The sequence below is a fragment of the Paraphaeosphaeria sporulosa genome (assembly GCF_001642045.1).
Source record: "Paraphaeosphaeria sporulosa strain AP3s5-JAC2a unplaced genomic scaffold CC84scaffold_13, whole genome shotgun sequence".
Classification (NCBI taxonomy): Eukaryota; Fungi; Ascomycota; class Dothideomycetes; order Pleosporales; family Didymosphaeriaceae; genus Paraphaeosphaeria; species Paraphaeosphaeria sporulosa.
This window is the reverse complement of record NW_017253372.1, coordinates 600,576-628,288: the sequence shown is the minus strand read 5'-3', so window position 1 is coordinate 628,288 and position 27,713 is coordinate 600,576. Positions and strand designations below refer to the sequence as shown.

Genomic DNA, 27,713 nt, shown 5'->3' with positions numbered 1-27,713 from the left:
CGGTAGTAGAAGCGGTTGTTGGCTGTTCTAGCGGCATGCGGGGAGGATTCAAGTGGGGTCGGGCGGTGAATTAAGTCGGGAGGCTGGCGCGACTGACCGGGAACCAAGCAACGCGGTGTCACGAGGGAACGAGCGAAGCCAAAACTCTCCACACCACATCACTTTCCCAACACCCGACATGCAAGACGACAAATCAAGCACGCCTCTACCGTCTCGCGCTCTGGAGCGTCTGGATCGAAGTGCAAGCCACAGGTTCAAAGTACCCATCAAATGTATCAACGATGGAGACCATGTGTCATTCTTTCTTTCCAGCAAGGCCTATACCGACATCATGACGTTCATTTTCCAGCTGAACGTAGCCATGCTACCTCGTAAGACGGAAGGGGAAACATCCGGGGTTGCCAGCGCTAAGGAATGGACGCTGCAGGATCCCGATGTGCCTTTCCCACCCACTGTACAGAATCTCGCCAAGCTTCTGGAGGCTCTGTCACGTATAATCGACGAAGCACCCCCGGATCCTGGTCCACGTCGATTCGGCAACGTGAGCTTTCGGAAATGGTCTGATATAGTAAGAGAGCGTGTCTCGGATCTTTTGGATCAGTATCTGCCTGCGGAGGCGCTCGGATCGTTCAAGGATTCATCTGAAGGAGACGTCACTGCCAAGCAAGAGATTGAGACCTATCTCATCGGAAGTTTTGGTAGCTCGCAGAGGCTCGACTACGGGTCGGGGCACGAATTGAGCTTCTTGGCATTCTTGGGATGCTTGTGGAAGCTGGGCGCATTTCCTCCGGGCACAGACGGCGCGACCGAGCGAGCTATCGTATTGGGTATATTCGAACCGTAGGTCGCCCCTGCCGTTGTTCCAATTTGACGCTGACGATTCCTAGATACCTTCAGCTGATACGGCGTCTGATCTTGACATATACTCTCGAGCCTGCAGGATCTCACGGGGTGTGGGGTCTGGACGACCATTCCTTCTTGCCCTATATCTTCGGTTCTGCGCAGTTCTCACCTGCGGTATCGTCTCCTGATGAATTCAGAATGGAGGGGTCTCTCCCGTCCGCTCCTGACCCAGGAGATGTAGCCAAGGCGACAGCCGTCGAACGCGAGCGCAACCGCAACATGTACTTCAGCGCGATTGGATTCATTTACGACGTCAAAAGGGGGCCATTCTGGGAGCATAGCCCCATCCTGTTTGACGTATCTGGAGTCAAAGCGGGATGGGCAAAGATCAACAAGGGCATGATCAAGATGTACAACGCAGAGGTGCTGTCTAAATTCCCGGTCGTTCAGCACTTCCCCTTTGGTTCACTATTTGTGTGGGAACGTGATCCCTTGGCCAGCGAGATCCAAGCGAGTGTTCACACTTCATCACAGCCAAAATCAAACGCGCCTTCTGTACGCCCCCAACCGGCAATGCGAGACCCCCTCGCCGATGGCAATCCGCAGACTACAAAGATGCCCTCGAGCGGCACCGCGGCACCATGGGCTTCGTCGCGCATTCCATCGCGCGCACAGGGGCCAGGTGTTCCCGCTGGGCCCAATCAACCCACAAGAGCACCGTGGGCGTCGGCGACGCCTCTCCCTCCATCAGGGGGCACGACGACTACTACGCCATGGGCTAGGCCGGGAGCAGCCGCTTCGTCGACGACGCGGGGTACAGTCCCAAGCACACGGGCCCCATGGGCGGACAGGGAGCCGCAGAACTAGACTCTCGAAGCTGGTCTTTGATGACGATGATATGCTGACGACTAACGAGGGATGGCCGCATGAGGCGGAGATCGGAGCATTGAATGGTCGGCGGGCACGATGCTGGCGGCTGACGGAATTACAGAAGGCGACAGTGTAGACGCGGGAATGCACATGACGATATATTGAGCGCTGCGTATCCCCTCGATCGGAGATGCAAAGAGGCAGTGCAGTTATCAAGCAAATGAATCCACTAGCGTGGCCTGGTACAAGATGAAACACAAGTCTGTTCTGGGGGCTGCTAATGTACGCTCGGGGCACTATTTTGGGGGGAAGGCGTGGTGCACCGTGCGTTTTGGCACGCGCGTGGGCCTGGTTGGCCAGACGCTGGTCTAGCGCGCATCGCAGGTCGCAGCTTCCGCAAGACCGTCTCTCGCGCACGCGCTTTAACTGCAGGTGCGCCCACGTTCCTTCTTCGTGTGCTTCCTTTGTCTGTGACTTCCTCTGCATATCCTCGATTGCGAGCACCCACCGGCCTGCAAGAGCTGCTTGTTGAGCTTCACCGTCACCATGCCTGGCGTTCGTGAGTACAGTTTGGCTTCAACTTCACTTCACCGGCGGCCCTCCTGCAATGGCGCTGTACCCTCGAGCGCGGTGTCCCATTATGACCTGCGCCTCGATAGAATCCGTTTGCCTGCCTTCTGCCTGCCTCTCTCGTCACGCAAGATGCGCTCTGTTCACGCCCTCGCTTCCCACCTTCCCATACACGCCCAAACACTCAACCAATCCATTCACTCTCCGCTATCCATCGACGTGATATCTATCTAACATGTCTCCCCGCAATAAAGCTCTCGACGCGGTCGACAAGGCCAAGGCCGTCTTCAAGAACATCTTCGGCAGCAAGAAGAAGAACAAGAAGGACCAGACGACGCCCACCGCTGCTACTCCCGCCGAGCCGTCTAACCCCACCACGAAGCCCACCGAGACGATCACGGCCGCTGAGCCTGCTCCCGCCACCGCCCCCGAGACCGTGCCTACGGCATCGAAGAGCGACGCCCCGGCTGCCCCGGCGCCGGCAGCTGCTCCTGCGCCTGTCGCCGCTGAAGGTGAAGACAAGAAAGCAGAGCAGGCCGCCCTCGCCGAGGTGAAGAAGGCGACTCAAAGTAGGTCATCTCCAAGTTTCAAGTTCTATGGACAGCAATGCGACGACGGATCGAGACGAAGACACAAGGTCGCCACGGACTCGACGCACTCCTAAGGGATGGTCTCAAATCGTCCCACTTGCAGCACCAAGTCAGCGGCTTGAGCACTCTTTGCCTTGAGAGGACGACCGCTATGATTTCCGGACTTTCACGACTTCACGCATTTCACGACACCATCACGACCTACGATACCCCCTTCTGGACGACTTGATTTTCTGTACTGTACACTGACTTGCAACTACTTTAGCTCCCGAGCCTGCGGGTGCCACCGCTCCTGCGCCGCCAACCGCCACCGCCGCCCAGGAGCCCGCTGCTCCCACCGCAACTGAGCCTGCGGCTACCGAGGCCAAGGCGACCGACGCTCCCGCCCCAGCTGCACAAGAACCACTCCCCGAAGTCCCGGCTGCTAAGCATGCCCCGGGTATGAGTGCAACCAGCGGTCCCTTGAGCGACGAGCCCGATTTCGGCGCCCCGGAGGAGACTGCGGCATCTGCCCCGGCTGCTACTGTTCCAACCACGGAGACGGCTCCTGCCGCCGCTGCTCCTACCGAGAAGAAGGAGTGATTCCATGGAACGTGCGAATTCTTTGTAGACACAATGTGCGGGCAGCAGGTAATGGAGGAAGTTTTTCTTTTTTGTTTTTCTCTTATTTTTCCCCCTCTCCAGTGCTTTCTCGTTTGCATATCACTGTTGTGCGGGAGAGAGAAATACACCCAAAGGTTTTGTCTCCTTCCGCACACAATCCTATACCCCGGGGCTGCTGTTAGCAAGCGACTAGTCAATACTTCATTGCGGATATATAAGGAGTTTGAAAATCGAGACTAGTATTCTAACGCTCTGTGACCATGTTTTCTGATGCTGTGCAAGGCCTGTGCGAGGTCTACATAAACTCATCCAGTATGAACAAATCGCAGTCATCAGGTAGTATGGTGATGACATGAACCGCGTGAATTGGTCCTGAGCTTGTTGTAGGTCGGGGACTTCAACTTGAACATCAAGTTGAGTATTACAGACTCGATGCCAAATTCGAAAACCTCTGCCTCTGACGTTCCCTCTAGTACGGCACGAAATGCTGGATGCTAATAGGGCGTGCTAGGGGAGGGATTAGGAATGACAATATCAGGATCATAGCTTAGCCAGCAGAGGTTACATTACCGTACTCAGGAGTCAGTCTAGAAAGAACAACTAGATGTTCTCTTATCAGACCTATCCTATCCAAAGTGCCAGAGTCTCCAGGGATGGGCTGGGTAAAAGCCAAGTCGCTATTCACGTGTACTGGAATATGGTTATTTACACAATTGGCGGAGCAGGATTGATTCTCATTTGGATAAGGTAGTGTAGGCTAGAAACTGCTTGCGGGGTAGCACACTGTTGTACTCGAATTCATTCTGATTGGTGTCAGTCTAGAGAGCCATGCCACAAGATTGGTACAGCGCAAGTCCCGCAGAGAAGGTGTTACAAAAGACCAATCAGGCTAAATCATTCAGTACTATGTTCTGACGCGAGGTAAACTACAGGCTGCTGTACTTTAGCTCTCTCTGGTATTTGCTCAAGTGTATATCAAGCTAAATCGGAGGTCTAAATCAAATCCCATCCAAGACACCTCCTCAAACAGGCCTACTCAACATGGTTACTTTGACTCTGCTCGCTACATTCATCGGTCTGGCCTCAGTGGGCCAGTCTCACAGTAAGCAAGCCCCTCCAGTCTCGGCCATGACAGCTCATACAGACCAGTGAACTTTGCACGCATTGCGCTCAACGGCGAATGGCAAACCCCAACGCGCTTCATCCGGTGAATTGCCAACAGCGTCGCACTTGTCTCGTCCCACCTTCGCTAACGCTCAGGCAGCAACAGAACAACGCCCTTCGTAGAGCCACACAGTCCGCCAGCCTTTGTAGAAAACCGGAACTACGTCGACCCGACATATCCCTCTGACCTGCCAGACTCTGTGCGTTGTGGCCGCGACAACGTGGCCCACGCGCAGGGCACAGAGATCCTAAAGGTCAAGGCAGGAGACACGCTCGAATTCCTGCCGGTTCCGTTCTCGCCTCTGAATTGGAACACGTACAACGAAGTGCCGGATGTGCAATGGTATAACTGCTCTGGGGGAAGAGGGGGTTGCAGTGAGGAGAGTCCGAATCTTGTCAGTTTTTGAACATTCCTATCACATCGAGGGTGTACTGAAGAGGCTGATTTTCGTGGCCCGCAGTTTAGCATACTTCATCCAGGGCCGGTGATTGTGCATCTGTCGAAGGCACCCGCTGGACAAGATGTCCGCGCGTACGATGGTAGCGGCGAATGGGTCAAGATATACACTGTTGGGCTGGAAATCCGACCCGAGCTCGAGGAACCTGTGTTCTGGCTCCCGCTCGACGGCAACAACGGGTCGCGACGCGTAAGCTTTGCTCCTACATCTAGCCCGCTGAAGTCGAAGTTGGCCACTGATACCCAAATCGTAGTTCATCTTCAAGCTTCCCAAGCAAACACCGGCGGGCCAATATCTCCTCCGCGTGGATCATATCTGGCCCGGAGTCATCCAAAGTGGTATTGTGCCTCAGCTGTACCCAGCCTGCGCTCATATCGAGGTGGAAAGTGCTATAAATGGAGAACTTCCTGCAGGAATTAAGATACCTGAGGGCTTGTCGAAAACGTCCCCCGGTATGGAACAACCTTTCTTATACCCGATTCGTTGGAATTCGAAGCTGATAGATTGCGAAGGGATATCCGTGTCAGACGACCAATACTACGGTCGCAAAGTCGATGCGGGTTATGTTTATCCAGGAGGCCCGATGTGGGACGGTGAGAAGTTGGTAGAGGACAAAGCGCCATCATCGTAGAAGGGAGACGTGTGTTTCAAGCAGGGGTAGACGAGCTATAATTCGTCCCTGATCGCTAGCTATTCGTGCGAGTGCCCGAAAACTGGCGGGAGAAGCCTAGTGCGGGGCGCAACACATCAATGATGTGTGGTTGCTGAGCTGCCCCACTACGAAGCTCGTCACCGTAGACGCTGCACCCAGGGACCTTAAGCCCTAAATACAAATTTATATCCACCCGCCAGACATACCGCTCCTGCGACTGAGAAAGCGCGCGGAATCTAGCGACCAGCGCACACACCCCGCTGCATCACCACTTTCAACGACGACCGCACACCTCGCCGCTCTGAACACGCCCGCCACACACGCGCACCGCCTCCCACCATGCCTCCCAAGGCAGGCTTCTCCCGCGCCAAGACTGTGGGCTACGACGACGACGACATATACGATGACTACAGCGAAGAGGAGTATGTTGGCGAAGGAGAAGGTGAAGCCATGAGCGAGGAGGACAAGGAGCAGATGGCTGCCGGTGTGATCAAAGTCAGGGAGGCGCTGGGAAGCGAGTACAGCAAAGTCAAGGAGGTCGATATCCAAGATGCGCTGTGGAACTACTACTATGACGTTGGGAAGAGCGTCACTTTTCTCAAGAGTACGTACTGTCTCGTTGGCGCAGGGACAAAATGGTTTTTTGGTGGCAGTCCATCGACAACGCGATTGATGGGATCTTGGCTGATCATGATGTGGCAGACAAATACGCGCCAAAAGCGCCAGCACCAGCGAAACCGAAGGCGGTCTCTCGATTCGACCAAGCGGCAGGCGCGGCCGATGCGAAGACACCCACATCTACCGGTAAGCACATGTTGATTTGCGGGACAGAGTCAACGGCCCGCGCTATGTCGAATCTGGCCATTGATGGCGAGGGTGAGAGCATCGCGAGCCTGTGCGAGACGCTGAGGGATGGACTTGCCGCCATGTCACGGGAAACGCCGTTCACGGAACGAACAGCGCGAAGCCAAGCGTCATCATGTGCTTCCGACTACACTTCTGCGCGTACCAAAGACTTCTTCTGGGACGTACCCTGGGGAAATGTGCCCTGCAGCAGGCTTGCCACCATCACGGCTCAGCCTGCGACCCATAAAGGCGGCTTGTTGGGCGGCTCTTCTAAACTGGCGGCGTTGGCAGCGAAGCGGAAGCAAAAGCAGCAGGAGGAAGCCGCAGCGAAGGCAGACGCCGCTGCCAACGGTCTTGCGGCAGACAAGGCTGTGGCATTGCTCGACAGGCTCAATATCAGAGATAAACCTGCTTCTGCTCCGGTCCGCGATGACACGAAACCACGATACCCAAAAAAGCGATCAGAGACACCTCCACCGCCAGAGCCTGCGCCCGTCGAAGAGGAGCCCATCCCTGAACCGCAAGGAATTCGCATCGAGTTTCCCAACCTGCGCGCCAAACAACCGTCGATGTTCGGTGCCATACTTTGCGGTTCTCCGCAGGACGAGCCGAGGAACCAGCATGTCGAAAGCGCGCTGAACAGCTTCCCGCTGCCCTATGCGAACGCCAAAGCTTTCACAGATGCCGACCCTTTCTCGAAACCCAGCCCTGACGACTTGGTCCGGCAGGCGCAAGCACGCAGCGCCGGTGCGGGTCGTTGACTTGTCTTGCCATTTCTTCTGTATATAACACACTCTAAGTCATGATAGGCGCACCCAAGTCAAAAACGAAGACAAAAGGAAGCACAGACGGAGAGAAGCTGGCAGAATCAGTGGAGAAGCTCGTGGTTGAGACTAAAGTCAAGAGCAAGAATCTCAATGTGGTAGACGAATACAGGAATTGTGGCCTAAAAAAAGTGGCTAACTTCGTCGTGATCGGTAGGTGCCATCTTGCATGTGCTGCACGGGCGCCACATTACTGACGTAGAGGAATAGGTCACGTAGACCACGGCAAGAGCACGCTCATGGGCCGTCTCTTGTACGACCTCAAGGTTGTGGACGAGCGCTCCGTCGACAAACTTCGCCAAGAGGCTGAGACCATTGGCAAGTCGTCCTTTGCGCTCGCGTGGCTCATGGATCAGACTCCGGAGGAGAGAAGTCGTGGTGTGACCGTCGACATAGCCACAGTACCGTTCGAGACGGAGCAGACCAGCTTTACCATACTGGACGCCCCTGGACATCGAGACTTCATTCCAAACATGATTGCTGGCGTATCTCAGGCGGATTTCGCAGTCTTAGTAGTCGACGCACAGGAAAACAGCTTTCAGTCTGGGCTCAAAGGTCAGACAAAGGAGCACGCGCTTATTGTGAGGAGCATGGGCGTAAGTTGTCCCGTTATACATGCTACGCAGCATGCATGCTGACCAACTCAGATCCAACGCCTCATAGTCGCTGTTAACAAGATGGACACTGTCTCCTGGAGCAAAGAACGCTTCGACAAAGTCCGCCAAGCCACAACAGCCTTTTTCGAAACAGCCTCGTTCTCCCTTAAAAACATTACCTTCATCCCGTGCGCCGGCCTCACCGGCGACAACGTCACCAAACGTGTGGCCGACGAGAACGCAGAGTGGTACTCTGGCCCTACTTTCCTCGAAGCACTGGAAGCCTCCGAGCCCAAACCTCGTGCCCTCGAGCGCCCGCTGAGACTCACCATCAACGACGTCTTCCGCGGCTCCGGGCAGAATCCTCTCAGCATCTCGGGCCAGATCGAAGCTGGGACGCTTCAGATTGGCGATGTTGTCCTCGCGCTCCCCTCCCGCGAGACCGCCACCATCAAAGCTATCGAGCTCCCCGACGGCTCACCTGCAGACTGGGCCGTCGCAGGCCAGATCCCTACGCTCCATCTTGTCGACATCGACGTTGTACATCTTCGCCTCGGCGACCTGCTCTGCGCGCCTACAGCCCCTGTGCGTCTCGTCAAGAGCTTTACGTGCAAGATGCTTGCCTTCGAGCATGTCATGCCGCAGTTTGTGGACGTGTTTCGTGGGAAGCAACAGGCGACAGGACTCATCACTGCGCTGGCGAGTATCTTAGATAAGAACACAGGCGAGGTAACTCGGAGGAAGCCCAGAATAGTGAGGCCAGGAGAAGTAGCACGGGTTCGCATCGAGCTCGAGGGCTCAGCAGGCCTGCCTTTGGAGGTGGGAGGTAGGATCGTGCTCCGGGACGGCGGGCGGACGGTAGGCGCGGGTTTATTGGAGTCGTACACATAGCTAGATACCTTTTCGGGCGAGCATAACGGCCCAGCACACATACAATCTCACTCAGATATCCTACAGCCGCGCCTCGTGGGATGACATCACAATCGCAGCCAATGTCCCCTCGCCCACCTCGTCCCCCTCGTCGGCCTCACACACCCACGTCACCACCCCGCTCCGCGCACTTCGAACTTCCAGCTCCATCTTCATCTGCTGCACCACACACACTACGTCCCCTTCTCTCACAGCGTCACCCTCGTCGACAAGCACCTCTACCAGCTTCCCCGCGAACGGGATTGCCACGTGTGACGCATCCGCAGGATTGGCGCGGCGGTTCGTGGAAGTGGTTGCTGACGCGGAGGCGGAAGTGGAAGATAGGGAGAGGGTGTAGTCTATGGGTTCCCGTGTAGGCGTGGTGAAGCGCACATCCGCGGCGAGCGCGTGCGGGAACTCGTTGCGCAGGACGCGCGTGATTTCAAGATGTGATTTGACCTCTGGCTCGGTATCACGGCTGGGGCCCGAGGCCATCTTGGGCGCCAGCGTAAGCGCCCACGCGTCTCCCTTGCGCAGTAACGTACTCGCCGCCGCCGCCGCCGTGGCTGCAGGCTGCGAAGCTGCGTCTCGCGCTGCGCGCGAGGATGTCCCAGCCATGGACTGGCTTTGTGCAAGCACGTCTTGCATCCGGCCCTCCAGCCACTGCGTGTCGCACTTGCCAGCGAGAAAGTCCGGGTGCGCGAGCACGGCGCGGAGGACAGGGACGTTGGTCTTCACGCCGGCGATGTGCGTTCTGGAGAGTGCGTGCTGCGCTTTTTGAAGGCACGCGTCCCACGACGACGCCGTGACGATGAGCTTCGCGAGCAGGCTGTCGTAAGACGCCGAGACGACCGTAGCTTGTGCATGCGACAGGTGCGTGTCCAGTCTTATTCCGTTACCCGCGGGAAACTCGAAGTTTGTGATCTTGCCGATGGAGAGGGTCCAATTGGCAGCGGGATTTTCAGCCGTGATACGTAGCTGGATGGAGTGTGTTTGCGGCGGAGTGAGCGGATCCTGAGGGGTTGGGAGGGCTGTCGCCGCTTGGGCGAGGAGGAGCTGAGTGCGGACGATGTCGATGGAGGTTAGGGTTTCGGTGATGGTGTGTTCGACCTGGAGGCGGGGGTTGATTTCGAGGAAGTAGTATGTCCCCGTGGAGGGGTTTAGGAGAAACTCGAAGGTGCCGAGAGAGAAGTAGTGGATCTGTGATTCTTCATGTTAATCGACGATGCAGGAGTATGGAAAGCGGAGGGGAGACCTTACGCTCTTGGCCATGCGTATAGCGTCTTCGACGATCCTCGCAACGATTCTTCTGTCTTGCAGTGTGCTCGGCGCTATCTCGATAATCTTCTGATACCGTCGTTGAATCGAGCATTCGCGCTCCCAGAGGTGCGTCACGTTTCCCTGCCCATCGCCGACGATCTGGACCTCAACGTGGCGGAAGCCGTCAACTGCAGCCTTTTCCGCGAACAGTGTCTTCGAGGGACTTTCTTCCACTGCACGCTTTACAGCAGCTTCTAGAGAGGATCCATCGCGAATTAGGCGGATGCCGCGACCGCCGCCTCCGTCGACGGCTTTCACCATGATAGGGTACCCCACACGGGAAGCGAAGGTGGCGATTTCTTCAGACGAGGAGGTCGGAGTGAGCATGGCTGGGGAGACAGGCACATTGCCTGGGTGTATGTCAGTCTTCCAGTCCTCATAGTAAAGTACATTGTACCGTACATTTCTCCGCCAATTCCCTGGCTCTTAACTTATCCCCTGTTGCTTCCAGAATCTCCCAGCCTGGTCCTATCACTATCGCGCCTGCTTCGTCCCACATCCTCCTCGCGAACTCTGCGGACTCGGAGAGGAAGCCGTAGCCTGGGTGGACGGTGTCGATTCCATGTTTCTTCACAATTTCAATCAGGGAAGCGATGTCCATGAAGATGGATGTTGAGGGGAGCTCAATCGATTGGTCAGCATGGCTGGTGTGCGATGCATCTCCGGAGGTGTAGATGGCGGAGGTTTTGATGGACAGTTCTTGGGCTGCGGATAGAATGCGGGTTGCTATTTCGCCTCTTTCTGGGATTAGTTGATCCTGCAGAATGGAGGGACAATGACGTACCTGTTTGCTACGAGAAGATGCTGTATTGGTCTCTGTGGTGGGTGCGACATGTTGGGGCTTTCGAGTTGTTTGGTGTCGAGGAGCTAGGCATACAATCCATATGAACAGGCGTTGGTCTACTTTTCTAGAAAGGGCCGAGATGATGCAAATCCGAACACTGTATCAAGCAGTATCCACAGGAAAAGCATTGGTCCAAATCCCTAGTGGTTGCGTTTACGTCCTTTCCTGTGCCAGTCGTGTGAAGGGGTGCGGGGGAGCTCCAACTGCCTCGGCTCGGCTCGTCCCCCATGGGGAATCCTGGGAGGGAAACCGCCGGTCTCCCACGCCTCGTTCGTCGCGAGTCGTTAATGATGTGAGCTCCATAGCACGCTCTCATGGAAGGTGCGTTGATACACCAAAGTCGTTGAAAGAATATTGGCATCTTGGTCCACAATGGGAAAGGACGATACAGACGCGTCGACGTCATCTGCAGGCGCAAAGGAACGGCTCAAACAAATATCTGCGCACGTTGAGCCCAACACGCAGAGAAAGCGACGAAGACGACGTCCTGATTCCGAACTTCCTGCGGACTACTCGGATATTCTCGGCCAGATCGCTGCGCTCCGCAATATCGCCGCGACGCCAGATCCGAACAACAGAGGCTATGTGCGACAGAAACAGGCGGGCAAGCTATGGGTGCGGGAGCGCGTCGAACAATTATTGGATCCTGGGAGCTTCCAAGAGGTTGGCAGTGTGAGCGGCACGGTCAAGTGGAAGCAATTGGGAGGCATCAAGGAAGAGCCCGAGGATTATGTGCCCAGCAACAATGTACAGGGCTTTGGGAGACTGAAAGGGAGGAAGATTGTGTTCACAGCAGACGACTTCTCCATCAGGGCAGGCCATGCGGATGGTGCGCTGATGGAGAAGACGGTAAGCCATCCCGCATTGCCAGAAATCCCGCACTGATGGAGTACAGATATACATGGAGAAGCTCGCTATAGCTTTGCAGCTCCCCATTGTCAAGCTCGTGGACGGGTCTTCTGGCGGAGGATCAGTGACTACTATCAGTAAAACCGGCTTCTCCTACGTGCCACCTCTCCCCTCGTTTGCCCAGGTCGTTCAGCAACTGAACATGGGCATCCCCAACTTGGGAGCTGTAGTTGGCCCAGCAATTGGTCTGGGAGCTGCACGTGTTGTAGCATGTCACTTCTCCGTTATGGCTGCCGACATAGGATCTCTTTTCAACGCAGGTCCGAATGTGGTCAAGAACGCAACGTTCGAAGAGGGCTTGTCTCTGACCGACCTAGGCGGACCTGCTATGCATTGCACCAATGGAACGATCGACAACCTTGCTCCCGATGAGGCGGGTTGCTTTGAGCAGATCCGCACCGTCCTCAGCTATCTTCCTGACTCTGGCACCAAGCTACCTCCAGCGATCGAAGTTTCCGACCCGATCGATCGTATATCTGAATCGCTTCGATCCATCATCCCTCGTGCTCGGAACAGAATGTACAACCCACGAAAGATCATCACCGAAGTCGTGGACCAGGGCTCCTTCTTCGAGATTGGCGCGCTCTGGGGCACCACGGCCATCGTTGGTCTCGCTCGCTTGGCTGGTCGTTCCGTCGGTATCGTGTCGCTCAACTGCGAAGTCAATGCGGGAGCGCTCGATGCCCTCGGCTCGCAAAAGATTACGCGCATGCTGAAGTTCCTCGATGTGTTCAACATCCCGCTCATCCAGTTCGTCGATGTTCCAGGATATGCCATCGGAACAGCAGCAGAACGGTCTGCAACTATGCGACATGGTGTACAGCTCGCTACCACATACTACAGCACCACTATGCCCATCTTTTCTGTAATTGTGAGGCGTGTATACGGGGTCGCTGGCGGCATCATGCTCGACTGTCGCGATCCGCGGATGAGGGTTGCCTGGCCTTCTGGGATGTGGGGCTCTTTGCCATTAGAGGGTGGGATAGAGGTTGCGCATTCTTATGAGCTCAAAGAGATCGAGAAGAAGGAAGGCAAGGAGAAGCGCGATGCAAAATACAAAGAGTTGGAAGATGAGTATCGGCGGTTGATGAATCCTGTTCGAACGGCGAACCATTTCGGCATCGAAGAGATTATCGATCCGGCCTATACGAGAAGAGTCTGCTGCGAGTGGGTCAGTCATGTCTACGAGAATCTCTTACCGGAGAGGATTATGGAGAGAGTGGCTGGACGGGTTAAGCCTACATTTGCATAGCTCCTGTCGAAGTCCGACTCATTGTTTAAGATCGTTGCATATCGGCGTCGGTATACTATCGATCGAGCTGAGCATGTATATGCAATCGGTTTTCGTGTCATCTCAATCTATGGAGCCAAAACTAGCTGAGTGTGCTGTCCTTCTGATGCCTTGCGCTTACTACTAACACTGCTTCCCCTCTCATCTGAATGAAACAGGTCCACTCTACTGCACCCCTGATTCAACGGCCATCATGACAGCAAAACATTCGCATTAGAAACACTCGCACCATGCTTCCCAATCAGGAATCTTCTCGGATGACATGTACTTCCGGTCCGATACACATGATGTCGAGCTAAACTTCACCTTGGCACTCTCTGCGGATAGCCTAGAATAACGCTCGTATCTACAGCGCAAGTAACCAGAAGCAGCGAAGTTTCGGTCGCCTAAATTGCTTACTGAGAGCCCGGCGTCTCAGCCTCGTCCTCCGATGGGGCCAACCCTGCAACATCCCGATGCACCAGTCCAAACAAAACGAACTTTCCGTCGATCAACACTAGTTTGGAAGCGGAGTTCGCTTCTTGCTGTGGACATGCGGATGCTCGTACTAAGAGGCATATATGTTCGGTATACATAAGAGGGGATTCATGCAGGACTATTTTCGTTGCATCGACATTTGAGGTTCATTCTCTTCATTTGCATACACCATCTCGATTCGGTTTCCAGCCACTCTTTGCAAGATTGGAAAATGAAGTCTACTCTCTACACGGCAGCTTTGGCTGCTATGTCGGCATCGCTTGGTAGCTCTATGAGCGTTCCACGTGCTGGAAACTATCCTATTGAGAGCAGTCCCGGCCTCTCCAGTGCCATATCGCACGTCTCTAAACGCGCCTCCAAAGACCTCGGTCTCCCCAACGACGCCCTCAAAACGAACTGCCTCTCCATCGGCTTTCTTCCCTCTGAAGGCGATTCCGCGTCTCGGCGCTACACTATGGCCGAGATCAACTCGAAGCTCGGCGCCAAAGCAAGCACATACGGGTGGTATGCGCAGATTACATCGTCAGGCTTTGACGGCAGCCAGCTGCTCGCGGTGAAAGACGACGTCGTCGCCTCAGGCGCCGTGTTCGTTGCTTCCGTCATGCCGTCCGTCAACTTCAACGAAATCACCGAGGACGTCGCTAAGCAGGTTGCTTCCGTCATGAAGCAGTTCACAGACGCCGGCGTCACCGTCTGGCTCCGCTACGCCCACGAGATGAACTGGTACGTCAGCGACGGAACCTACCACGGCAGTTCCGCCGACTTCCTCACCTCCTGGAAGAACATCTACAACGCCGCGTGCAAGGACAACGCCAAGGTGTCCTGCTTCTGGAGCCCGAACCAGGCCGGCAGCGCATCAGACCTCGCTCCCTGGTGGCCCGGCGAGGACTTCGTCGATCTTGTCGGCATCGATTGCTACCCGAGGTCTGGCGACGACACGTCCTCGAACGAGCTGTTCGACCGGCTGTACGGCAGCTTCTACGACGCGTACAGCAAGCCATTTGGCCTGCCGTTTGCCATCGGGGAGACGGGCGCGGGAACCGGGCAGAAGGAGCAGTGGCTTAAGACGCTGGTGAGCCAGGAGAAGAGCAAGTACCCCAACTATGTCAGCATGTCGTGGTTTGAGTTCGACAAGGAGGCGGACTTTCAGATCGTCATGACCGACGACGCGACACTGCAAAGCACGAAGGCTACACTGCTTTCTGGCGGGAACGAGCAGTGCGGTGGTGACGCTCCGCCGGAGTCGAGTGCGGTTGCGAGCGCGACGAGCAAGCCCGCTCAAAGCGCGACGGAAACGAGTGTGGCGGGGCCTACGAACTCGGGTGTTGGGTGTGACTGGGGGTGAGTCTTCTCTTCTTCTGCGTGACATGAAGGGCGTTGCTGACTGCTGATAGGTGCTGGGGCTGGGACTGCTCTGCGAGTGTGCCGTGCCAGGGGCCGTGGACGTGCAAGGGCGGGTACTGCAAATGATGGCCCAACTCTCACATAGCCGCTGCATTTTGTTATAGAGCGTGATTTTCATGATTTTATTCCCTTCTCAAACCCTGTACCTTTAGATAAGCTAGACCATGTAGTCTGCATTTTCATATCCCGATTACTTGAACGACCATGTCCCTCGATAATCCGGGCCTTGCTCACCCAACTACGCGTTCGCCCTCTAAATCTTCTGTCCTCTATTCAATTGCACACCCCTTCTGCTCGTCACAGTCCCAGCACTCACACGTACACGTCCCCTGCTCGGCACCGTCCCCCCACTCCTGCGATACTCCCGATGTCCCCTTACCGTCCACACGCCCTCATTCTCACCAAAACCTGCCGGCGGCAGTCTGCTTCGCGTCGGTGTCTGCGCCGCGGGCGAAGCGTCCAAGGTTATTGGTTTGCGGTGGGTCCTGCTCCAGCGAATAAAGCATATGAGGGCGAGCACTAAGAGGGGGACAAAGGTAAGGGGCATGGCGATGTAAATTAGGACACGGTTGCGTGCAGAGGTTGGCGCTGGAGAGGGGGTTGGTGTTGGTGTAGATGTTGAGGTTGTGATTGAAATTGAAGTTGAAGTTGAGGTGATAATAGAGGTCGAGTTTGCCACTGGGGACGGGAGCGTCGGGAGCGTAGTATCCCCTCTCGTGCTCGTAGGCCAAGAAGTCATCGTCGGACTCGGAATCGCAATTGTATGTTCACTCGAAGGAGCTGCAACCGTGGTGCTAGCCAAGCTCGTAACTCCGGTTCCGCTGTCACCTGTTGTCAACGATAGAGTTGACTCCCTGCTCCTGCAGTGCGCATCAAAACGGTTGCATGTCAACCACGAATCGCAGTCCGAGTCTTTAAAGCAAGGTGAGCCCTCACACATGGGACCCAGTTTGTAGTCGTGCAGGTCGGTCGCTATTGGGTTTCCTCGGGAGGTTGAAGAGGGTGTGGGACGCGGCTGGTCGGAGCCTGTCGTTACGGCTCGGACGTCCAGGATGGACATGTCGGTAGTGATTAGCCTCGAAGGGAGGGGATGGCTTGATCGAACGAGCATGTCTTGCGTGAGCTGGCCTCGGCGCGAGTAAGAACGAGTGTGTGCGAGTGGTCGTGAGATCGAAGATAGAGGATCTAGATTAGTTAATGTATCCTAGTGAGAAGTAGAACTGGCGGCTCGGCGTGACGGTTGACTCGCAAACGAAAACGTGGTGAATGCACTCGCAGGTCACTTCCAAGCACTGATCATGGTGCAGCCATTCAGCCGCGCAAATGAACGAAGCAGTCCAAGCCCTCGGGGTGAAGTATTGATTTCCAGACTTGCAAGGTAAACTAAACTCGAGACAGGCTGAAGATGATGCTAGTTGCTTACACAACGCTACCAAACGCCGCAAGAATACCTCATATGCTCTGTACGCTATGCGCCGATATGCTTGTTGAAAATAGGATATTGAAGGAAGAGTTTCAAAAAGAGACGTCGAGAGTTCGAATACATGCAGCGAATCGCGTTGTCGTGAGAAAGAGTCCTACTTTTGGGCTCCGGAACGTACTTCAAGCTTCCGCGGCTTCTTCTTGGGTGGCTGGCGGTTCTCCTTCGTGGTTGACCCGCTGTCTGCGCCTTGTTTTGCGCGATCTGCAGCGAGAGCATCGGCGCGCTGGCGGAGCACCTCGGGGTTGGGGACAACGTCCTCGTCGTCCGGTGAAACCTCGACCTCCTTTTGTTCGCCGTCATCCTTCTTGCCTTTCGCCATATTCCCCAACTTGATCCACGGTCCATGTATCGCGCCCACGCCAGCGCCAGCCAGTGCTCCCAAGCCCGTCACTGGTATCGCGGTGACGGTGCCGACTACAGTGCCTACGAGTGTGCCTACGCCTGCGCTCACTGCGCCGCCGATTCCAGCGCCGCCTATGGAGCCTTGGAAGGCTCCGCTCTGCAGCAGGCGTGCCTTCTTTGAATTGCCGTGGGCTTCCATCTCTTTATTGTAGGCGTCCGTGAGCATTTTCTCGCGCTTCTTCGGGTCAGTGAAGGTCGCAGCCGTCTCGCGGAGTTTGTTCGCCATGCCCTGGGCTGCTATGGCCTGCTCTGCTGCGGAGGCAGCCTCCTTCAGGCGGTCTTCATCGGAGAGACCTTGAGGAATCTCGGGCTCGGGGCTGTCGGCGTTTTCTGCGGCCATGATAAAACAGGAGAAGGAGCGGGAGGAAGTGAGCAGGTGTGAGAATGTTAAAGAAATTGTGGCTGTATTGTTGGCGGTAACTGAGAGTTGAGTTTTTGTCTTTCGCATGCTGTTGGCAGCGCCGAAGCATGTCATAGGCGCTTGACGTCACAGGCGGCACGCGTAGCCTTGAACCTCCAACTCTTGTGTACTGGTACCATACACGACACGCACGATGCGTGCCACCAACCGACTGGTAGCTCACTGCAGCGCTCTCTGTAATGCGCAGGATGTCACCATCTTACTCTGACGCTGGCTTCGCATCTTCGCCGGCCCTCAACGCGTCCAAGCGTAGCTTGTTTCGCTTCATCAGCACTCGCAGCGTGTTCTTCTGCTCAATATCCGTCATCTGCTCCCAGTTTCCGATGCGACTGAGTGTCCCGTCGCGGTTGACGACCATCGGCCCTAGGTGGTCGAGCTTGACAGCAGTGCCGGTGCTCACATCGAGCTCGACGGCCTTGCTGTCGGCCGGCGGCTCTGGCAGCGGCAATGGCTGGCTAGAGGGCTGTTGCGCGTGGGTTTCGCTGTCGCCTGCAGGCGGTGCTGCTTCTGATGTGTGCTTGGTGGACATGGTTGGACGGCTACTTGTGTAGCGGACGTGGTGGTGAGCGGCGCTCTGTAGGCGGTGTCGCAGGTGGAGAGGACGTGCGAAGAGACGTGAGAAGGGACTCATGACCGAGCGTGCGTTGGTGCAAGCGCCATTATAAGTACGCTGGTTGCGGAATGAGAATTGTCGGCCTCTGGAGAAGATTCCCTCAACCTTCTAGAACTGTCAACAGTCACGCTAGCCCGTGCACTGAACAGGCCAATGGCAGGAGCGACAATCACCAACACCACGACGAACAGCCTCTGATGTAGAGCTCTAACACACAGTCGAAACTGGACTCAGCCATGGACGTGATTTGCTCTGAACATTGGTCCTGAGCGTAGCCTCTCGGGGGTATAGTTTTCGGTTCTACACAGCTCAGCTACCTCATTTCTCTGCAGTGTAATTCCACGCCCGATTGATATCGAAGCGCTTTGGAAGCCACTCCGGAGTCTCGCCCTCCGCCATCATCTGCACCAGCGCCTCTGCGCTGCGGAACGCCCACGCCATCCCATGTCCATTCATGCACACCGAAGCCCAGAGTCCCTCCTCGTTTGGCAGACCCCCAACCACGGGGAACCCATCCGGGGTGTTGCAGATAATGCCCGTCCAGTCTTTCACAACCTTCGTCTCCTCACCCCAGTTCTCGTACCCGAAAACAACGCGGCCTACGCCGTGCAGATCGTCCGCAATGTCGGGGTTGATCACCGAGTCGTCCGTGATGTTCCTCTCTCGAGTCGGGGAGAACTTTGTGCTTCCACCGACGATTACATCGCCTGCGCCGATGTCGCCTGGAGCGCGGATGGCGATGTAGTTGTTACCGCTGTGGAGATCGGGGTAAGAATGACTACGACGGAAGACCGTGTTGTTGGAGGTGTCTTTCGACGGGTGCACCGCTGCAACTTGATTCCTCTGCGGGACGAGGAAACCCGTGCTAGCGAGGCCAGGATGCAGCGCGTTGGTGTAGCTGTTGGTGGTCAGAACGACCTGTTTGCCCCTCACGGTCCCTCGATCTGTCTTGACCTCCCACTTGGCTCCGGCGTCCGAGCTGTTCACTTTGTCGATGCTCAGAGCCATAGTCGTAGTCTGCAGGTTCAAGCCCTTCTCCAAACTCTGCTCGAGCAGTGCACACACGGTCAGGTACGGGTTCTGCGTGTGCGAGGTATACGCAACCGCGCCGAGGATCTGGGGCCACTTCCAGTAGTCTCTCGCCGCCTGGCCTGCATACACGGTGCGCTTGTTGCTCCAAGGGCCGTCGTTTGGTCGACGCTTCTCAAGTTCGTCCTGGAACTGCTTGATCTCAACGGCCTCGTCGAACGCCTCTTTCGTCCAGTATACATCTGCGGTCTCGACATCCTGCCACCCGCTGGAGACATTGTACGTCCTTACGAAGTCGCGCACGTCATCGACGCAATCCTGTTCCATTTTCCCTAATCTGAGCGCTTCATCTTCCCCGTAGAGATCGACCCAGTCTTTCACCTCTTTCCAGTCGCCAGGCTTGCAGTGCCCGCCGTTTCGGCCAGAGGCGGCGGAAGCAGCCGTGCGAGCTTCCAGCATCAATATAGAGAGACTTGGGTCGCGCGACAATAACTTGAAGGCAACGGCCGCGCCTGATATACCCGAGCCGACAATGACATAGTCAAAGACCTCAGATGTTGGGAGCTCTGGAGTGGTGCGGAGATTGGCGATGCGGTGTGGTGGCTCTTGCCAATATGAGACTGTAGGATTGGGGTGCGGGAAGCCAGGAAGAATTATCTGGTCGAGGTTATCCCTTCTGGCGAGAGGCGCCTGTGGTGAAGGCACTGCAAGAGCACGAGCCTCTGGTGCCAGAGCAGCAATGGATAAGAGCGCAGTCGCCAAGGGAATCAACATCGCGGCAGTACTTAGATTGTTCTTGAAGGAATGGAGACTACAGTACAAGAATAGGAGAAAGGCGCATCTTATATTTAGCGTCTGAGGTAGACGCAAAGCCTACACCTGCTAGGTATCATAGTGGCTATTGGTAGCCAGAGGAAGTTGCAGGCCGATGTGACCACGCTCCGCACGTCTATGCTGCATTGAGAAGGCCGTTGGTACAGCTTCAGATACCGGATCGTTGTTCCCGCATCCCACGAGGTGGACGATCCTCGGCAGAAGCCGATATCGCAACCCTAGATACCGGATAGTGTGGCCGAATGCACATGTAGTTCGCACGTAAATGCATCAGCGGAGATACATGGCAGGAATACTGCTCACATAACTCAAAACCAGACCATCGCAATGACAAAAACAAGACGCCGTTTTTGAGATACACGAGGTGTACCTGAATGCAAGGTTAACGGTTACCCCACTTCTGCTCCACTAATTTGGAGACAGCGCGCGCTTGCGGCGCCCAAGAATGCGGGGCGTAGCCATTTTATCTTATCTTCACTGCATGTCACATTAATGCCTCTCCATATGGCCTGCGCCAACTCTTCCGCGCGATTGCTCGCTCGTACGAGATGTATTCTTTTCTCATTAGTATGTCGGTGGACACTTTTTTTGCGGCTGCTCTGGGAACGCGTCCAATGGCGCGTCATCCTCATTTTGCCTCGCTCTATTGTTGTTTTTGCGGAGATCTACTACAAAAGCATCGGTAGAAAGCCTAGAGCATATGAGCACAGGCATTTCTGGCTGGACTGAGACATGTTATTTCGCAACCTGAGAACGATGATAGATCAGATCATCCCGTCTGACGACGTCTGACGACGCTTTACCACAATAGGAAAGAGCAGGCTTAGCTAGTAACCAGCACGGTGAAAGGAGGCGGTGTGAGAAAAATCGTGACTTGCGCCAAAACACTACAATCTCGACAACAACATTTTGCGTCGATTTGCGGTAACGTGCAGTATGCCTTCTATTTCTGCAAGCATCGCCGTCATCGGTGCAGCGGTCGCTGTCGTCTACATTGCGCTACAGTGGCAGCTGCGCGCGACTCAAGACCCGCGCGAGCCCCCCGCCATCGAAACATCAATACCGTACATTACACCTGCAATTGGCCTTTCAAAGCACACTTATTTCGCAGATTTAAGGTAACACGAGTTATACGCGATGCTTCCTCCTTCACTGCAGCAGCAACGCTGATATCAAGCACCTACTAGGAAGCGATATGGGAAATTCCCAATATCTACACTGAGGTTGCCCGGGCAAAGAATCTACATTATAAATGATCCACAGTTGATCAGCGTCGTCCAGCGACAATATAAAGTCCTCAGTTTTCAGTCTGTTGAAGATCGCATGTCGCACAAAATGTTCAACATCAGTCCTTTAACAAAGCAACTTCAGAAGGCCGAAGCTGACGCTTGGCGTACTGGGCCTGCCCACGTACCGAGTCCTGCGCACGCGCAATTCAAACCTTTGGCGCCTGGAAAGGATCTGGACGACATGAATCGTATTATGCTCAAATCATTGGAAGAAAGCATGGATGATTGGGTGCCTCAGGACTCACAGTCGCGCAGAACGCAGCTCTTTGAGTGGGTTAAAGAGGTCCTTGTTGTCCCAACGACGAATGGTGTTTACGGCCCGGAAAACCTTCTTCGTGATCCTGTTGCTCGCACGAAATACTGGTTTGTCCTATCACCATCAAGTCCTGCTATACAACTTTAACTCACACTAGGGCCTTCTTCGATGGAATACCTACGATGATCAAGGGAGGAGGCTTCCTCGTCAAGGACAGCGTTGCGGCAATTGAGTTCCTTTCTTCCACTTGGGCCAGAATTCTCCAGAACGGCGGCCACAAAAACCACTCCAGGTTCATTCAGAAGCTGTTCGAGTACTACAACGAAAGGAGTTTTCCTTTGAAAGACTTTTCGCAGTTCATTATGGGCTCCTCTGTGGCGGTACTAGGTAACACTTTACCAACGGCGTTCTGGTTCGTCATACATCTCTACTCGGACCGTAAGGTGTTTGATGCTTGTCGAGAAGAAATCCTGGCACAGGTCGTGCACAGTACCGATGCAGATGGCAACCCTGTGCGAACTCTTGACATAACGGCGCTGAAAGTCGCGTGTCCGCTCTTCCATTCCGCATTCAAAGAAGTCCTTCGGCTGGAAGCAGTCGGGACTGGAGTCCGTGGCGTTGAAGAAGACCACATGCTCGATGGCAAGTATCTCCTGCGAAAGGACGCTCTTGTGTTTATGCCCTTGGTGTCTCAGCATTTCGACCATGAGCGCTGGGGCGCTGATGCAGAAGAGTATTGCTACGACCGCTTCGCAGACAAGGCCCGTCCTCGGGTAAGCAACGTCTCTTTCCGCTCCTTTGGTGGAGGCACCACGTTATGTCCCGGTCGCCATTTTGCTACAACAGAGTTGCTTGCATTCGCAGCGATGCTATTGCTACGATTCGACATCATACCGAAAGACGGGAAATGGGTCGTTCCAACCTCATTGAACGCCGAAATGACTACCAATATGCCAGCGCCCGATTTCGATGTCGAAGTTGAGATCCAGAAAAGGTCAGACGATCAAGGGATCAAGTGGATGTGGAAGTTGAGCGAGAGCGAACATGCTGCAATGCTCGGGGATCAGGACGAGCATGGCAACGAAAAGGCTCAGACTGACAATTGACTGCGGGGAGCATAAAGTCCGGCGTTTGCCATTTCTCTGTAGAATACAAGCACGTTCCCGCGGAAAACACATCGGCGTAACTAGGCATACTGCACGATCCTCAGAAAAGTACACTAAATCTTGCTCACAACGCTCTCAACAGTCTAGGTCGAGACCTTACTCGCGGAGACCTGCCACGCTGTCTAGTCCCATCGCTTCACGATATACATTATCTGCTGCAATTGATTTGAGACCTGGTTAGGTTGTGCCTGCATGGCACGCGGAGCTCATCACCTTTTCGCTTTGTCATGACGTACCGACATGATAACGTTTCGTGTGCTATTGCTAGAGGCAGTCGAGCTCATCGCCGTAGGTATTGAGTGTGCACTTCCATACATAAAAATTGTAAAAGCTGCTGCTGCAGGCTTGCAGACGTTCATGCGCTGGAATGCCGTGCCGTGATTGTGTGGTGTTTTCCGGGACTACTGACACTACCGTAGCATCCGGTCAATGAGCACCCCTGCCCGCAAACGCCAACGGCCATCACAATGACGCACACTAACGCGAATCTTAACAGTCGCCCCGGCGCATATTGCTTGCAGCAATTCTTCTGGGCCAGTAGCAAGTGAGAGATCAATGGCACGAGTGTACGCGGCACCCCCGCCATGTCGCGCAACAACATGCCGGATTAAAAGCAAAGCGTTCCTCCTCAACGAGGCTGTCACACTTCCTGCAGTACTTGCGAAATACTCGAACTCTAGCTATTTATCACGATAGCCGTGAATCGATTACCTAGATCACCAAAGCTAAGATGGCTCCCGCAGAACCCGACCATGCGCCATTTCAGATTCAAGGTGAAGAACCCCACTTTGCAGAGGAAAGAGAAGGCTGGAAAGGCTACATCGAATGGGAAAAGGTGCTTAGATCTTGAATCCGTATGTATCTCGTTAACGGCTGTAGTACCCTGAGAAGAAGAAGCAGGCCCAGGAAGTCCTTTCGAGATACGACTTCCCTGTTGTAAGCAAAGCGCCCGCTACTTGAAGTCATGGGACTGCGAGCGAACGAGGATTGTGCCTCGCTTCGCGGTTTCAATAAGACGTATATGACAATCAAGACATACCACTGACGTTCTACAGCCACCAGAGTTTCAGTTAAAGCCATTGCCCCAGACGAATCCCATCCTCGAAGGAGTGAGATGGAAGTACTACCACTATGCAATGGGTGCTACGCTGAAGAACCAACCTGAGATCTCATGGAAGTATGTGCAGGAAGAGAAGAGTGCAGATATGATCCATGTACTCCAGTTTCCCTACAACGGCGAGCCTCCCAGGGTGAGTGTCTACGAAAATGTCTAATATGACCACGCGCTAATTTAATGTAGGAACGATTGGTCAAGGTAGATTCTCCAAGCGTCCTGAACGCAGGCTCCTGACTAACCTGGCTAGACTGAAATTACGCCCAACGAGGACTTCTTTGTTCGCAATCATGGCGGTATCCCTGAGATTGACGCTGACAAATTCTTCTTCGACGTAGACGGGATGGTCAACAACCCCAAGAAGATCACTTTGAAGGAACTGCAAGACGAATCAATTTTCCCGCGTATGACCAAAACAGCCTCTTTGCAATGTTCCGGCACTCGCCGCATCGAACAGATCCAGGAATATCCTGGAGACGGTGACGAGCTCATCAATGCGCCATGGGCAGAGGGCGCCATCGGTACAGCGCGATGGACAGGAGTGAGCTTGAAGAAAGTCATCAAGCACTGTGGTGGCTTGAAAGACGGCGGCAAGCACGTGGAATTCTTCGGAGCAGACACCTACTTCAAGAAGGGCCAGGTATTCAACTACGCCGTCTCGGTCCCCTACCGCAAGGTCCGCGTTCACGAAGTCATGCTCGCCTGGGAAATGAACGGCGAGCCTCTACCCAGGATCCATGGGTATCCACTACGCGTAGTCGTCTTCGGGTTCATCGGTGCCCGCAGCTGTAAGTGGCTGTACAAGATCAATGTCATCGCTCAGCCCAGCTTAGCCCCCGTGCAGATGAAAGAGTATATCTACTACAGCCCACAGATTGGCAAGCACAACAATACCTACAGCAACGGGTTCAGCATCCAGACGATGCCCGTCTCGAGCGCCATCATGACGCCAATCAACCACGACCAGATCGTGCACGACGGCAAGATTAAACTCACCGGCTGGGCCTTCAGCGGCAGCGGCTGGCCCGAGCGTGTCGAAGTCAGCGGCGACGGAGGTAACATCTGGTACGAGGTACCCTTCGATCAGCTGTCCAAGAAAGTGTTCTACTCGTGGCGTGTGTGGGAGTATGAGATGCCGGTTGATGCCGAAGGCTGGCTGGAGTTCTGCGTGCGATGCTGGGACAATGCTTTGAATGCATGTCTTCACCCTATCCTCACTTGCGGCGTTTTCAACTTGCTGACCTCCCTCCTAGACACAGCCAACATTTGTACGGAGCGCATGGTATGCAGACTTTCCCTGTAGTTTGCGCACCTCGCTAATATGGACCTAGGAACTGGGATCTCCATGTAACGTCTTCATGCCAGTAAGCTACCCCGGATTGCCGACCCTTACAGCGGTTTCTTGTTCTGGGGAACGGTGCTAACAGCATCGCAGTCGCATCAAGGTCTATAGCATGAACCGAAACAAGCCCGCCACCGCCCGGCGGCTGAAGCAGTGCGAAGAGAAAGGTATTCCTATGGTGCCGATCACGCGTCCGATCGAGTTCGATGTCGAGACGGAGGAGGAGTATCTTGCGAACATGACGTTGAGGCACGGTCGCGATCCAGAAGAGTAGGCCATCACACGTGGAAGATCACGGGGGTGGGCCTAACCCCCAGCGGACTCTCGAAAGTACATCAGCGGGAGCCGCATGCACTCCATAGCTTCGCTAGAATATTCTCTGCACCTGCATTGCGCCTCCATCTGCACCCTTGCCTCCCTTGCCCCACTTTACCCGGCTGCTCTGCCCTTGTCTACCTCTTGGTACCTCCCCAGCCCACAAACACCACCACAAACACTATGCCCATCCTTCTAGAACAAAGTACCGGCCTGTAACATGTACGCCCTGGCACGTGGTCTCGGCTAATCCCGATCTGCGACAGCGGATGGCGCAAGTCCGCCCTCATGCGGCGAATTTACCCCAGATTTGCAGCCCGATAAGGAACAGCCGAGCAAACACCCCAGCCCTAGCTCCAGCCGCAAATGTGGGTGGAAGACGCGTGGAAGGAGAATGCGCGCCCGAGGGTTGGGTTGACGCCAGTGGTCAAGTGTGGGTAAATTTTAGAAGGGGTTGGAGCGAGCGGGCGAACGATATGCGGCTGTGCTTCATAATGGACGGGTGGCGTGGTTAGGGTGGTCGGATGGTGATCTTGCCAGCGGGCCTGGAAGTGTGGTCGTGGTAATGCCGAAGGGAGCGGAAGGTGGTATAACAGAGGGTATGGGCTGGAGATCGGTTTGGATCGTTTTGCGAGTTGCACGGTTGACAGACTGCATCACCATCGACAAGAGACGTTAGCGTCTCTGAAGCTTGAGACATGCGAACAGACTACTTTGGTCGAAGAGGCAGCGAGATGATTGCCATTTGTGAGGAATGGAGGTCATCAATCCGGGACACTCTAAAGTGCGTGGCCTGAAAGCTCTCAAATCAATTGCTAACTTCGTTTAGAAGTCTGGACGTAGTGAGCAGTCAATTAACGCGCCCGACTACACCTGCAGCCTTCCATCATGTCCCGAGAAGACATGAGCGGACATATTGCGAGCAGTGTGTCCCACAAGCCTCTTATCACACAAGGTTCTCGTCCACGAATTCAAACAACAGCACCCATCCCACATCACTCACAGTACAATTGAACTGCCACCAATCAAGACGGACCCGGAAGAACGTGGCGATTGTCTCTCTAACGCTGTTATGGGTACTTCTCCTTCTCCCAACAGCATCAGCATCGCCCTTCGCCATCTACGGCACCCACATTCACCTCCATCGACGCCAGGCCATCCCCGACGCAACAGGAAACACAGGCAACATCCCCACAGCCATAAGTTCCCTACCGCCAGCCCAGCTGCCTTCAATATCACCGTCGCCCCCAGCTCCAACAGTCACCACCACGCCCACGCGCTCATCCTCATCCACAGCTTCATCGACCTCGGCTTTGACCTCTCTCCCCACCTCCGCCGACTCCCTCATCCTCACGCCCACCAGCCCCCTCCTCTCCCCCGGCACTCTTGCCGGAATCATCGCCGGCAGCGCAATCGCGTTCCTCCTCGTCCTCGTCCTCGCCATCTTCGTCCTGCGCCGCCGTCGCCGCGGCAGAGCCATCGCCGAGATCCCGATCCGCCGCTCGAAACTCGGCTCCCGGCTGCGACACCGCATGTTCAACAGCCCGCTGCCGGGGACTTCTAGTAGGGCGAGTTCGCGGTCGTCCGGGCGGACACTCATAGTGGAGAAGAGGGATGTTGGGCGGCCGAGTGGGGGTGGTCCGGGTTTTGGGGAGAGCGGTGAGGATGGGTTCGGGAAGGGGGAGCTGCTGCAGGTGCCGCGGGCTGCGTTTATGATGAAGAGGGAGGAGGAGGTAGGGAGGGAGGCGGGGGAGCGCTGGGTTGGGTTGGAGATTAGTGGGCCGAGGCCGGTGAGGCCGAGGAGTGCGGAGCCGCTGGGGAGGTTAAGTGGGATGGGGATGGGGATGGGGTATTTGAGGTAGAGGTTCGACATCGTGATAACGCAGTATTCTCTGGAGAGGCACCAGTCTGTGGAGCCTCGGTCTATCTATTCCGTATAATGAGAAAATACACTGTACTGTCAGTGTTGACGTGGTTGTGTGTCGGAATGCGTGGTGATTGTATTATCCGTAAACAGTGCGTGCCTGTCCTTTACAACGACCGTCCGTGATATCTCAAGAGACTAGTTGACCTTGATACCCTGCCCGACAAACTCGATCCCGTGAATTCCAAAACCAGAAACGGCTGTACCCTTTCGACTTAATCAGGCTCGACACGAGAACCGACACGAACGCACGCCAGGGTTAAATAGCCTCATCCGGCTCATATACACAATCCAGTTTACCCACCAGCGCCTCCTCGTATAAGATACCTCAAGCAGACAAACCCAATCTATCCAC

General features: G+C 55.1%; 15 protein-coding genes across 15 annotated transcripts; 10 read left to right on the top strand and 5 right to left on the bottom strand.

The window, feature by feature from the left end:
• The first annotated feature begins 124 nt into the window (after nucleotides 1–124).
• CC84DRAFT_1156155 (Phosphotyrosyl phosphatase activator) lies at nucleotides 125–1,964 on the top strand. The gene is made up of 2 exons (XM_018176965.1): nucleotides 125–840; nucleotides 888–1,964. The coding sequence occupies exons 1-2, from the start codon at nucleotides 179–181 to the stop codon at nucleotides 1,708–1,710; spliced, it is 1,485 nt and encodes a 494-aa protein (XP_018030478.1). The 5' UTR covers nucleotides 125–178; the 3' UTR covers nucleotides 1,711–1,964.
• A 154-nt stretch (nucleotides 1,965–2,118) lies between these two features.
• CC84DRAFT_1168971 (uncharacterized protein) lies at nucleotides 2,119–3,726 on the top strand. Its single transcript, XM_018179542.1, has 3 exons — nucleotides 2,119–2,272; nucleotides 2,538–2,852; nucleotides 3,139–3,726. Exons 1-3 carry the CDS (start codon nucleotides 2,260–2,262, stop codon nucleotides 3,453–3,455), a joined length of 645 nt encoding a protein of 214 aa, XP_018030477.1. The 5' UTR covers nucleotides 2,119–2,259; the 3' UTR covers nucleotides 3,456–3,726.
• Nucleotides 3,727–4,517: 791 nt separating this feature from the next.
• CC84DRAFT_1263820 (uncharacterized protein) lies at nucleotides 4,518–5,736 on the top strand (the record flags this gene model as incomplete). The annotated part of the gene is made up of 6 exons (XM_018185260.1): nucleotides 4,518–4,578; nucleotides 4,626–4,683; nucleotides 4,741–5,035; nucleotides 5,102–5,287; nucleotides 5,352–5,550; nucleotides 5,611–5,736. The coding sequence occupies 6 exons, from the start codon at nucleotides 4,518–4,520 to the stop codon at nucleotides 5,727–5,729; spliced, it is 918 nt and encodes a 305-aa protein (XP_018030476.1). The 3' UTR covers nucleotides 5,730–5,736.
• Nucleotides 5,737–6,089: 353 nt separating this feature from the next.
• CC84DRAFT_1222427 (uncharacterized protein) lies at nucleotides 6,090–8,907 on the top strand (the record flags this gene model as incomplete). Its single annotated transcript, XM_018183367.1, has 5 exons — nucleotides 6,090–6,354; nucleotides 6,453–7,343; nucleotides 7,406–7,573; nucleotides 7,631–8,016; nucleotides 8,068–8,907. 5 exons carry the CDS (start codon nucleotides 6,090–6,092, stop codon nucleotides 8,905–8,907), a joined length of 2,550 nt encoding a protein of 849 aa, XP_018030475.1.
• A 60-nt stretch (nucleotides 8,908–8,967) lies between these two features.
• Nucleotides 8,968–11,079, bottom strand: CC84DRAFT_1156149 (uncharacterized protein; the record flags this gene model as incomplete). Its single annotated transcript, XM_018176964.1, has 4 exons — nucleotides 8,968–10,125; nucleotides 10,186–10,595; nucleotides 10,648–10,982; nucleotides 11,030–11,079. 4 exons carry the CDS (start codon nucleotides 11,077–11,079, stop codon nucleotides 8,968–8,970), a joined length of 1,953 nt encoding a protein of 650 aa, XP_018030474.1.
• A 332-nt stretch (nucleotides 11,080–11,411) lies between these two features.
• On the top strand, nucleotides 11,412–13,250 carry CC84DRAFT_1231542 (ClpP/crotonase; the record flags this gene model as incomplete). The annotated part of the gene is made up of 2 exons (XM_018183733.1): nucleotides 11,412–11,938; nucleotides 11,985–13,250. Exons 1-2 carry the CDS (start codon nucleotides 11,462–11,464, stop codon nucleotides 13,248–13,250), a joined length of 1,743 nt encoding a protein of 580 aa, XP_018030473.1. The 5' UTR covers nucleotides 11,412–11,461.
• Nucleotides 13,251–14,013: 763 nt separating this feature from the next.
• CC84DRAFT_1190857 (glycoside hydrolase) lies at nucleotides 14,014–15,255 on the top strand (the record flags this gene model as incomplete). The annotated part of the gene is made up of 3 exons (XM_018181144.1): nucleotides 14,014–14,029; nucleotides 14,129–14,992; nucleotides 15,161–15,255. 3 exons carry the CDS (start codon nucleotides 14,014–14,016, stop codon nucleotides 15,253–15,255), a joined length of 975 nt encoding a protein of 324 aa, XP_018030472.1.
• Nucleotides 15,256–15,267: 12 nt separating this feature from the next.
• On the bottom strand, nucleotides 15,268–16,429 carry CC84DRAFT_359484 (uncharacterized protein). The gene has a single exon (XM_018185899.1). It carries the CDS (start codon nucleotides 16,279–16,281, stop codon nucleotides 15,424–15,426), a length of 858 nt encoding a protein of 285 aa, XP_018030471.1. The 5' UTR covers nucleotides 16,282–16,429; the 3' UTR covers nucleotides 15,268–15,423.
• Nucleotides 16,430–16,747: 318 nt separating this feature from the next.
• CC84DRAFT_1180914 (uncharacterized protein) lies at nucleotides 16,748–17,395 on the bottom strand (the record flags this gene model as incomplete). Its single annotated transcript, XM_018180518.1, has 1 exon — nucleotides 16,748–17,395. One exon carries the CDS (start codon nucleotides 17,393–17,395, stop codon nucleotides 16,748–16,750), a length of 648 nt encoding a protein of 215 aa, XP_018030470.1.
• A 304-nt stretch (nucleotides 17,396–17,699) lies between these two features.
• On the bottom strand, nucleotides 17,700–17,858 carry CC84DRAFT_1049204 (uncharacterized protein; the record flags this gene model as incomplete). Its single annotated transcript, XM_018173451.1, has 1 exon — nucleotides 17,700–17,858. A coding segment is annotated over one exon (159 nt), but the record flags the coding sequence as incomplete, so codon positions are not given.
• A 549-nt stretch (nucleotides 17,859–18,407) lies between these two features.
• Nucleotides 18,408–19,892, bottom strand: CC84DRAFT_1199654 (DAO-domain-containing protein; the record flags this gene model as incomplete). Its single annotated transcript, XM_018181629.1, has 1 exon — nucleotides 18,408–19,892. The coding sequence occupies one exon, from the start codon at nucleotides 19,890–19,892 to the stop codon at nucleotides 18,408–18,410; it is 1,485 nt and encodes a 494-aa protein (XP_018030468.1).
• Nucleotides 19,893–20,353: 461 nt separating this feature from the next.
• Nucleotides 20,354–20,804, top strand: CC84DRAFT_359467 (uncharacterized protein). The gene has a single exon (XM_018185898.1). The coding sequence runs from the start codon at nucleotides 20,445–20,447 to the stop codon at nucleotides 20,679–20,681; it is 237 nt and encodes a 78-aa protein (XP_018030467.1). The 5' UTR covers nucleotides 20,354–20,444; the 3' UTR covers nucleotides 20,682–20,804.
• A 44-nt stretch (nucleotides 20,805–20,848) lies between these two features.
• CC84DRAFT_1130012 (cytochrome P450) lies at nucleotides 20,849–22,680 on the top strand. Its single transcript, XM_018175846.1, has 3 exons — nucleotides 20,849–21,070; nucleotides 21,140–21,604; nucleotides 21,655–22,680. Exons 1-3 carry the CDS (start codon nucleotides 20,889–20,891, stop codon nucleotides 22,601–22,603), a joined length of 1,596 nt encoding a protein of 531 aa, XP_018030466.1. The 5' UTR covers nucleotides 20,849–20,888; the 3' UTR covers nucleotides 22,604–22,680.
• Nucleotides 22,681–23,169: 489 nt separating this feature from the next.
• On the top strand, nucleotides 23,170–25,393 carry CC84DRAFT_1156131 (molybdopterin binding oxidoreductase; the record flags this gene model as incomplete). The annotated part of the gene is made up of 8 exons (XM_018176963.1): nucleotides 23,170–23,498; nucleotides 23,543–23,599; nucleotides 23,719–23,913; nucleotides 23,964–23,978; nucleotides 24,028–25,002; nucleotides 25,031–25,059; nucleotides 25,109–25,141; nucleotides 25,213–25,393. Exons 1-8 carry the CDS (start codon nucleotides 23,394–23,396, stop codon nucleotides 25,391–25,393), a joined length of 1,590 nt encoding a protein of 529 aa, XP_018030465.1. The 5' UTR covers nucleotides 23,170–23,393.
• Nucleotides 25,394–26,322: 929 nt separating this feature from the next.
• On the top strand, nucleotides 26,323–27,296 carry CC84DRAFT_1209774 (uncharacterized protein; the record flags this gene model as incomplete). Its single annotated transcript, XM_018182241.1, has 2 exons — nucleotides 26,323–26,359; nucleotides 26,533–27,296. The coding sequence occupies 2 exons, from the start codon at nucleotides 26,323–26,325 to the stop codon at nucleotides 27,294–27,296; spliced, it is 801 nt and encodes a 266-aa protein (XP_018030464.1).
• Between the last annotated feature and the right edge of the window lie 417 nt (nucleotides 27,297–27,713).

Bases quoted from the DNA above. Each gene is read 5' to 3' on its own strand.
- CC84DRAFT_1168971 (XM_018179542.1), top strand. The intron at 2,853-3,138 runs GTAGGTCATCTC...CAACTACTTTAG, and splicing joins GGTGAAGAAGGCGACTCAAA to CTCCCGAGCCTGCGGGTGCC.
- CC84DRAFT_359484 (XM_018185899.1), bottom strand. From the start codon at position 16,281: ATGCTCGTTCGATCAAGCCATCCCCTCCCTTCGAGGCTAATCACTACC.
- CC84DRAFT_1130012 (XM_018175846.1), top strand. From the start codon at position 20,889: ATGCCTTCTATTTCTGCAAGCATCGCCGTCATCGGTGCAGCGGTCGCT. The intron at 21,071-21,139 runs GTAACACGAGTT...AGCACCTACTAG, and splicing joins ACTTATTTCGCAGATTTAAG to GAAGCGATATGGGAAATTCC. The intron at 21,605-21,654 runs GTTTGTCCTATC...AACTCACACTAG, and splicing joins GTTGCTCGCACGAAATACTG to GGCCTTCTTCGATGGAATAC.
- CC84DRAFT_359467 (XM_018185898.1), top strand. From the start codon at position 20,445: ATGCCTCTCCATATGGCCTGCGCCAACTCTTCCGCGCGATTGCTCGCT.
- CC84DRAFT_1156155 (XM_018176965.1), top strand. From the start codon at position 179: ATGCAAGACGACAAATCAAGCACGCCTCTACCGTCTCGCGCTCTGGAG. The intron at 841-887 runs GTAGGTCGCCCC...GACGATTCCTAG, and splicing joins GTATTGGGTATATTCGAACC to ATACCTTCAGCTGATACGGC.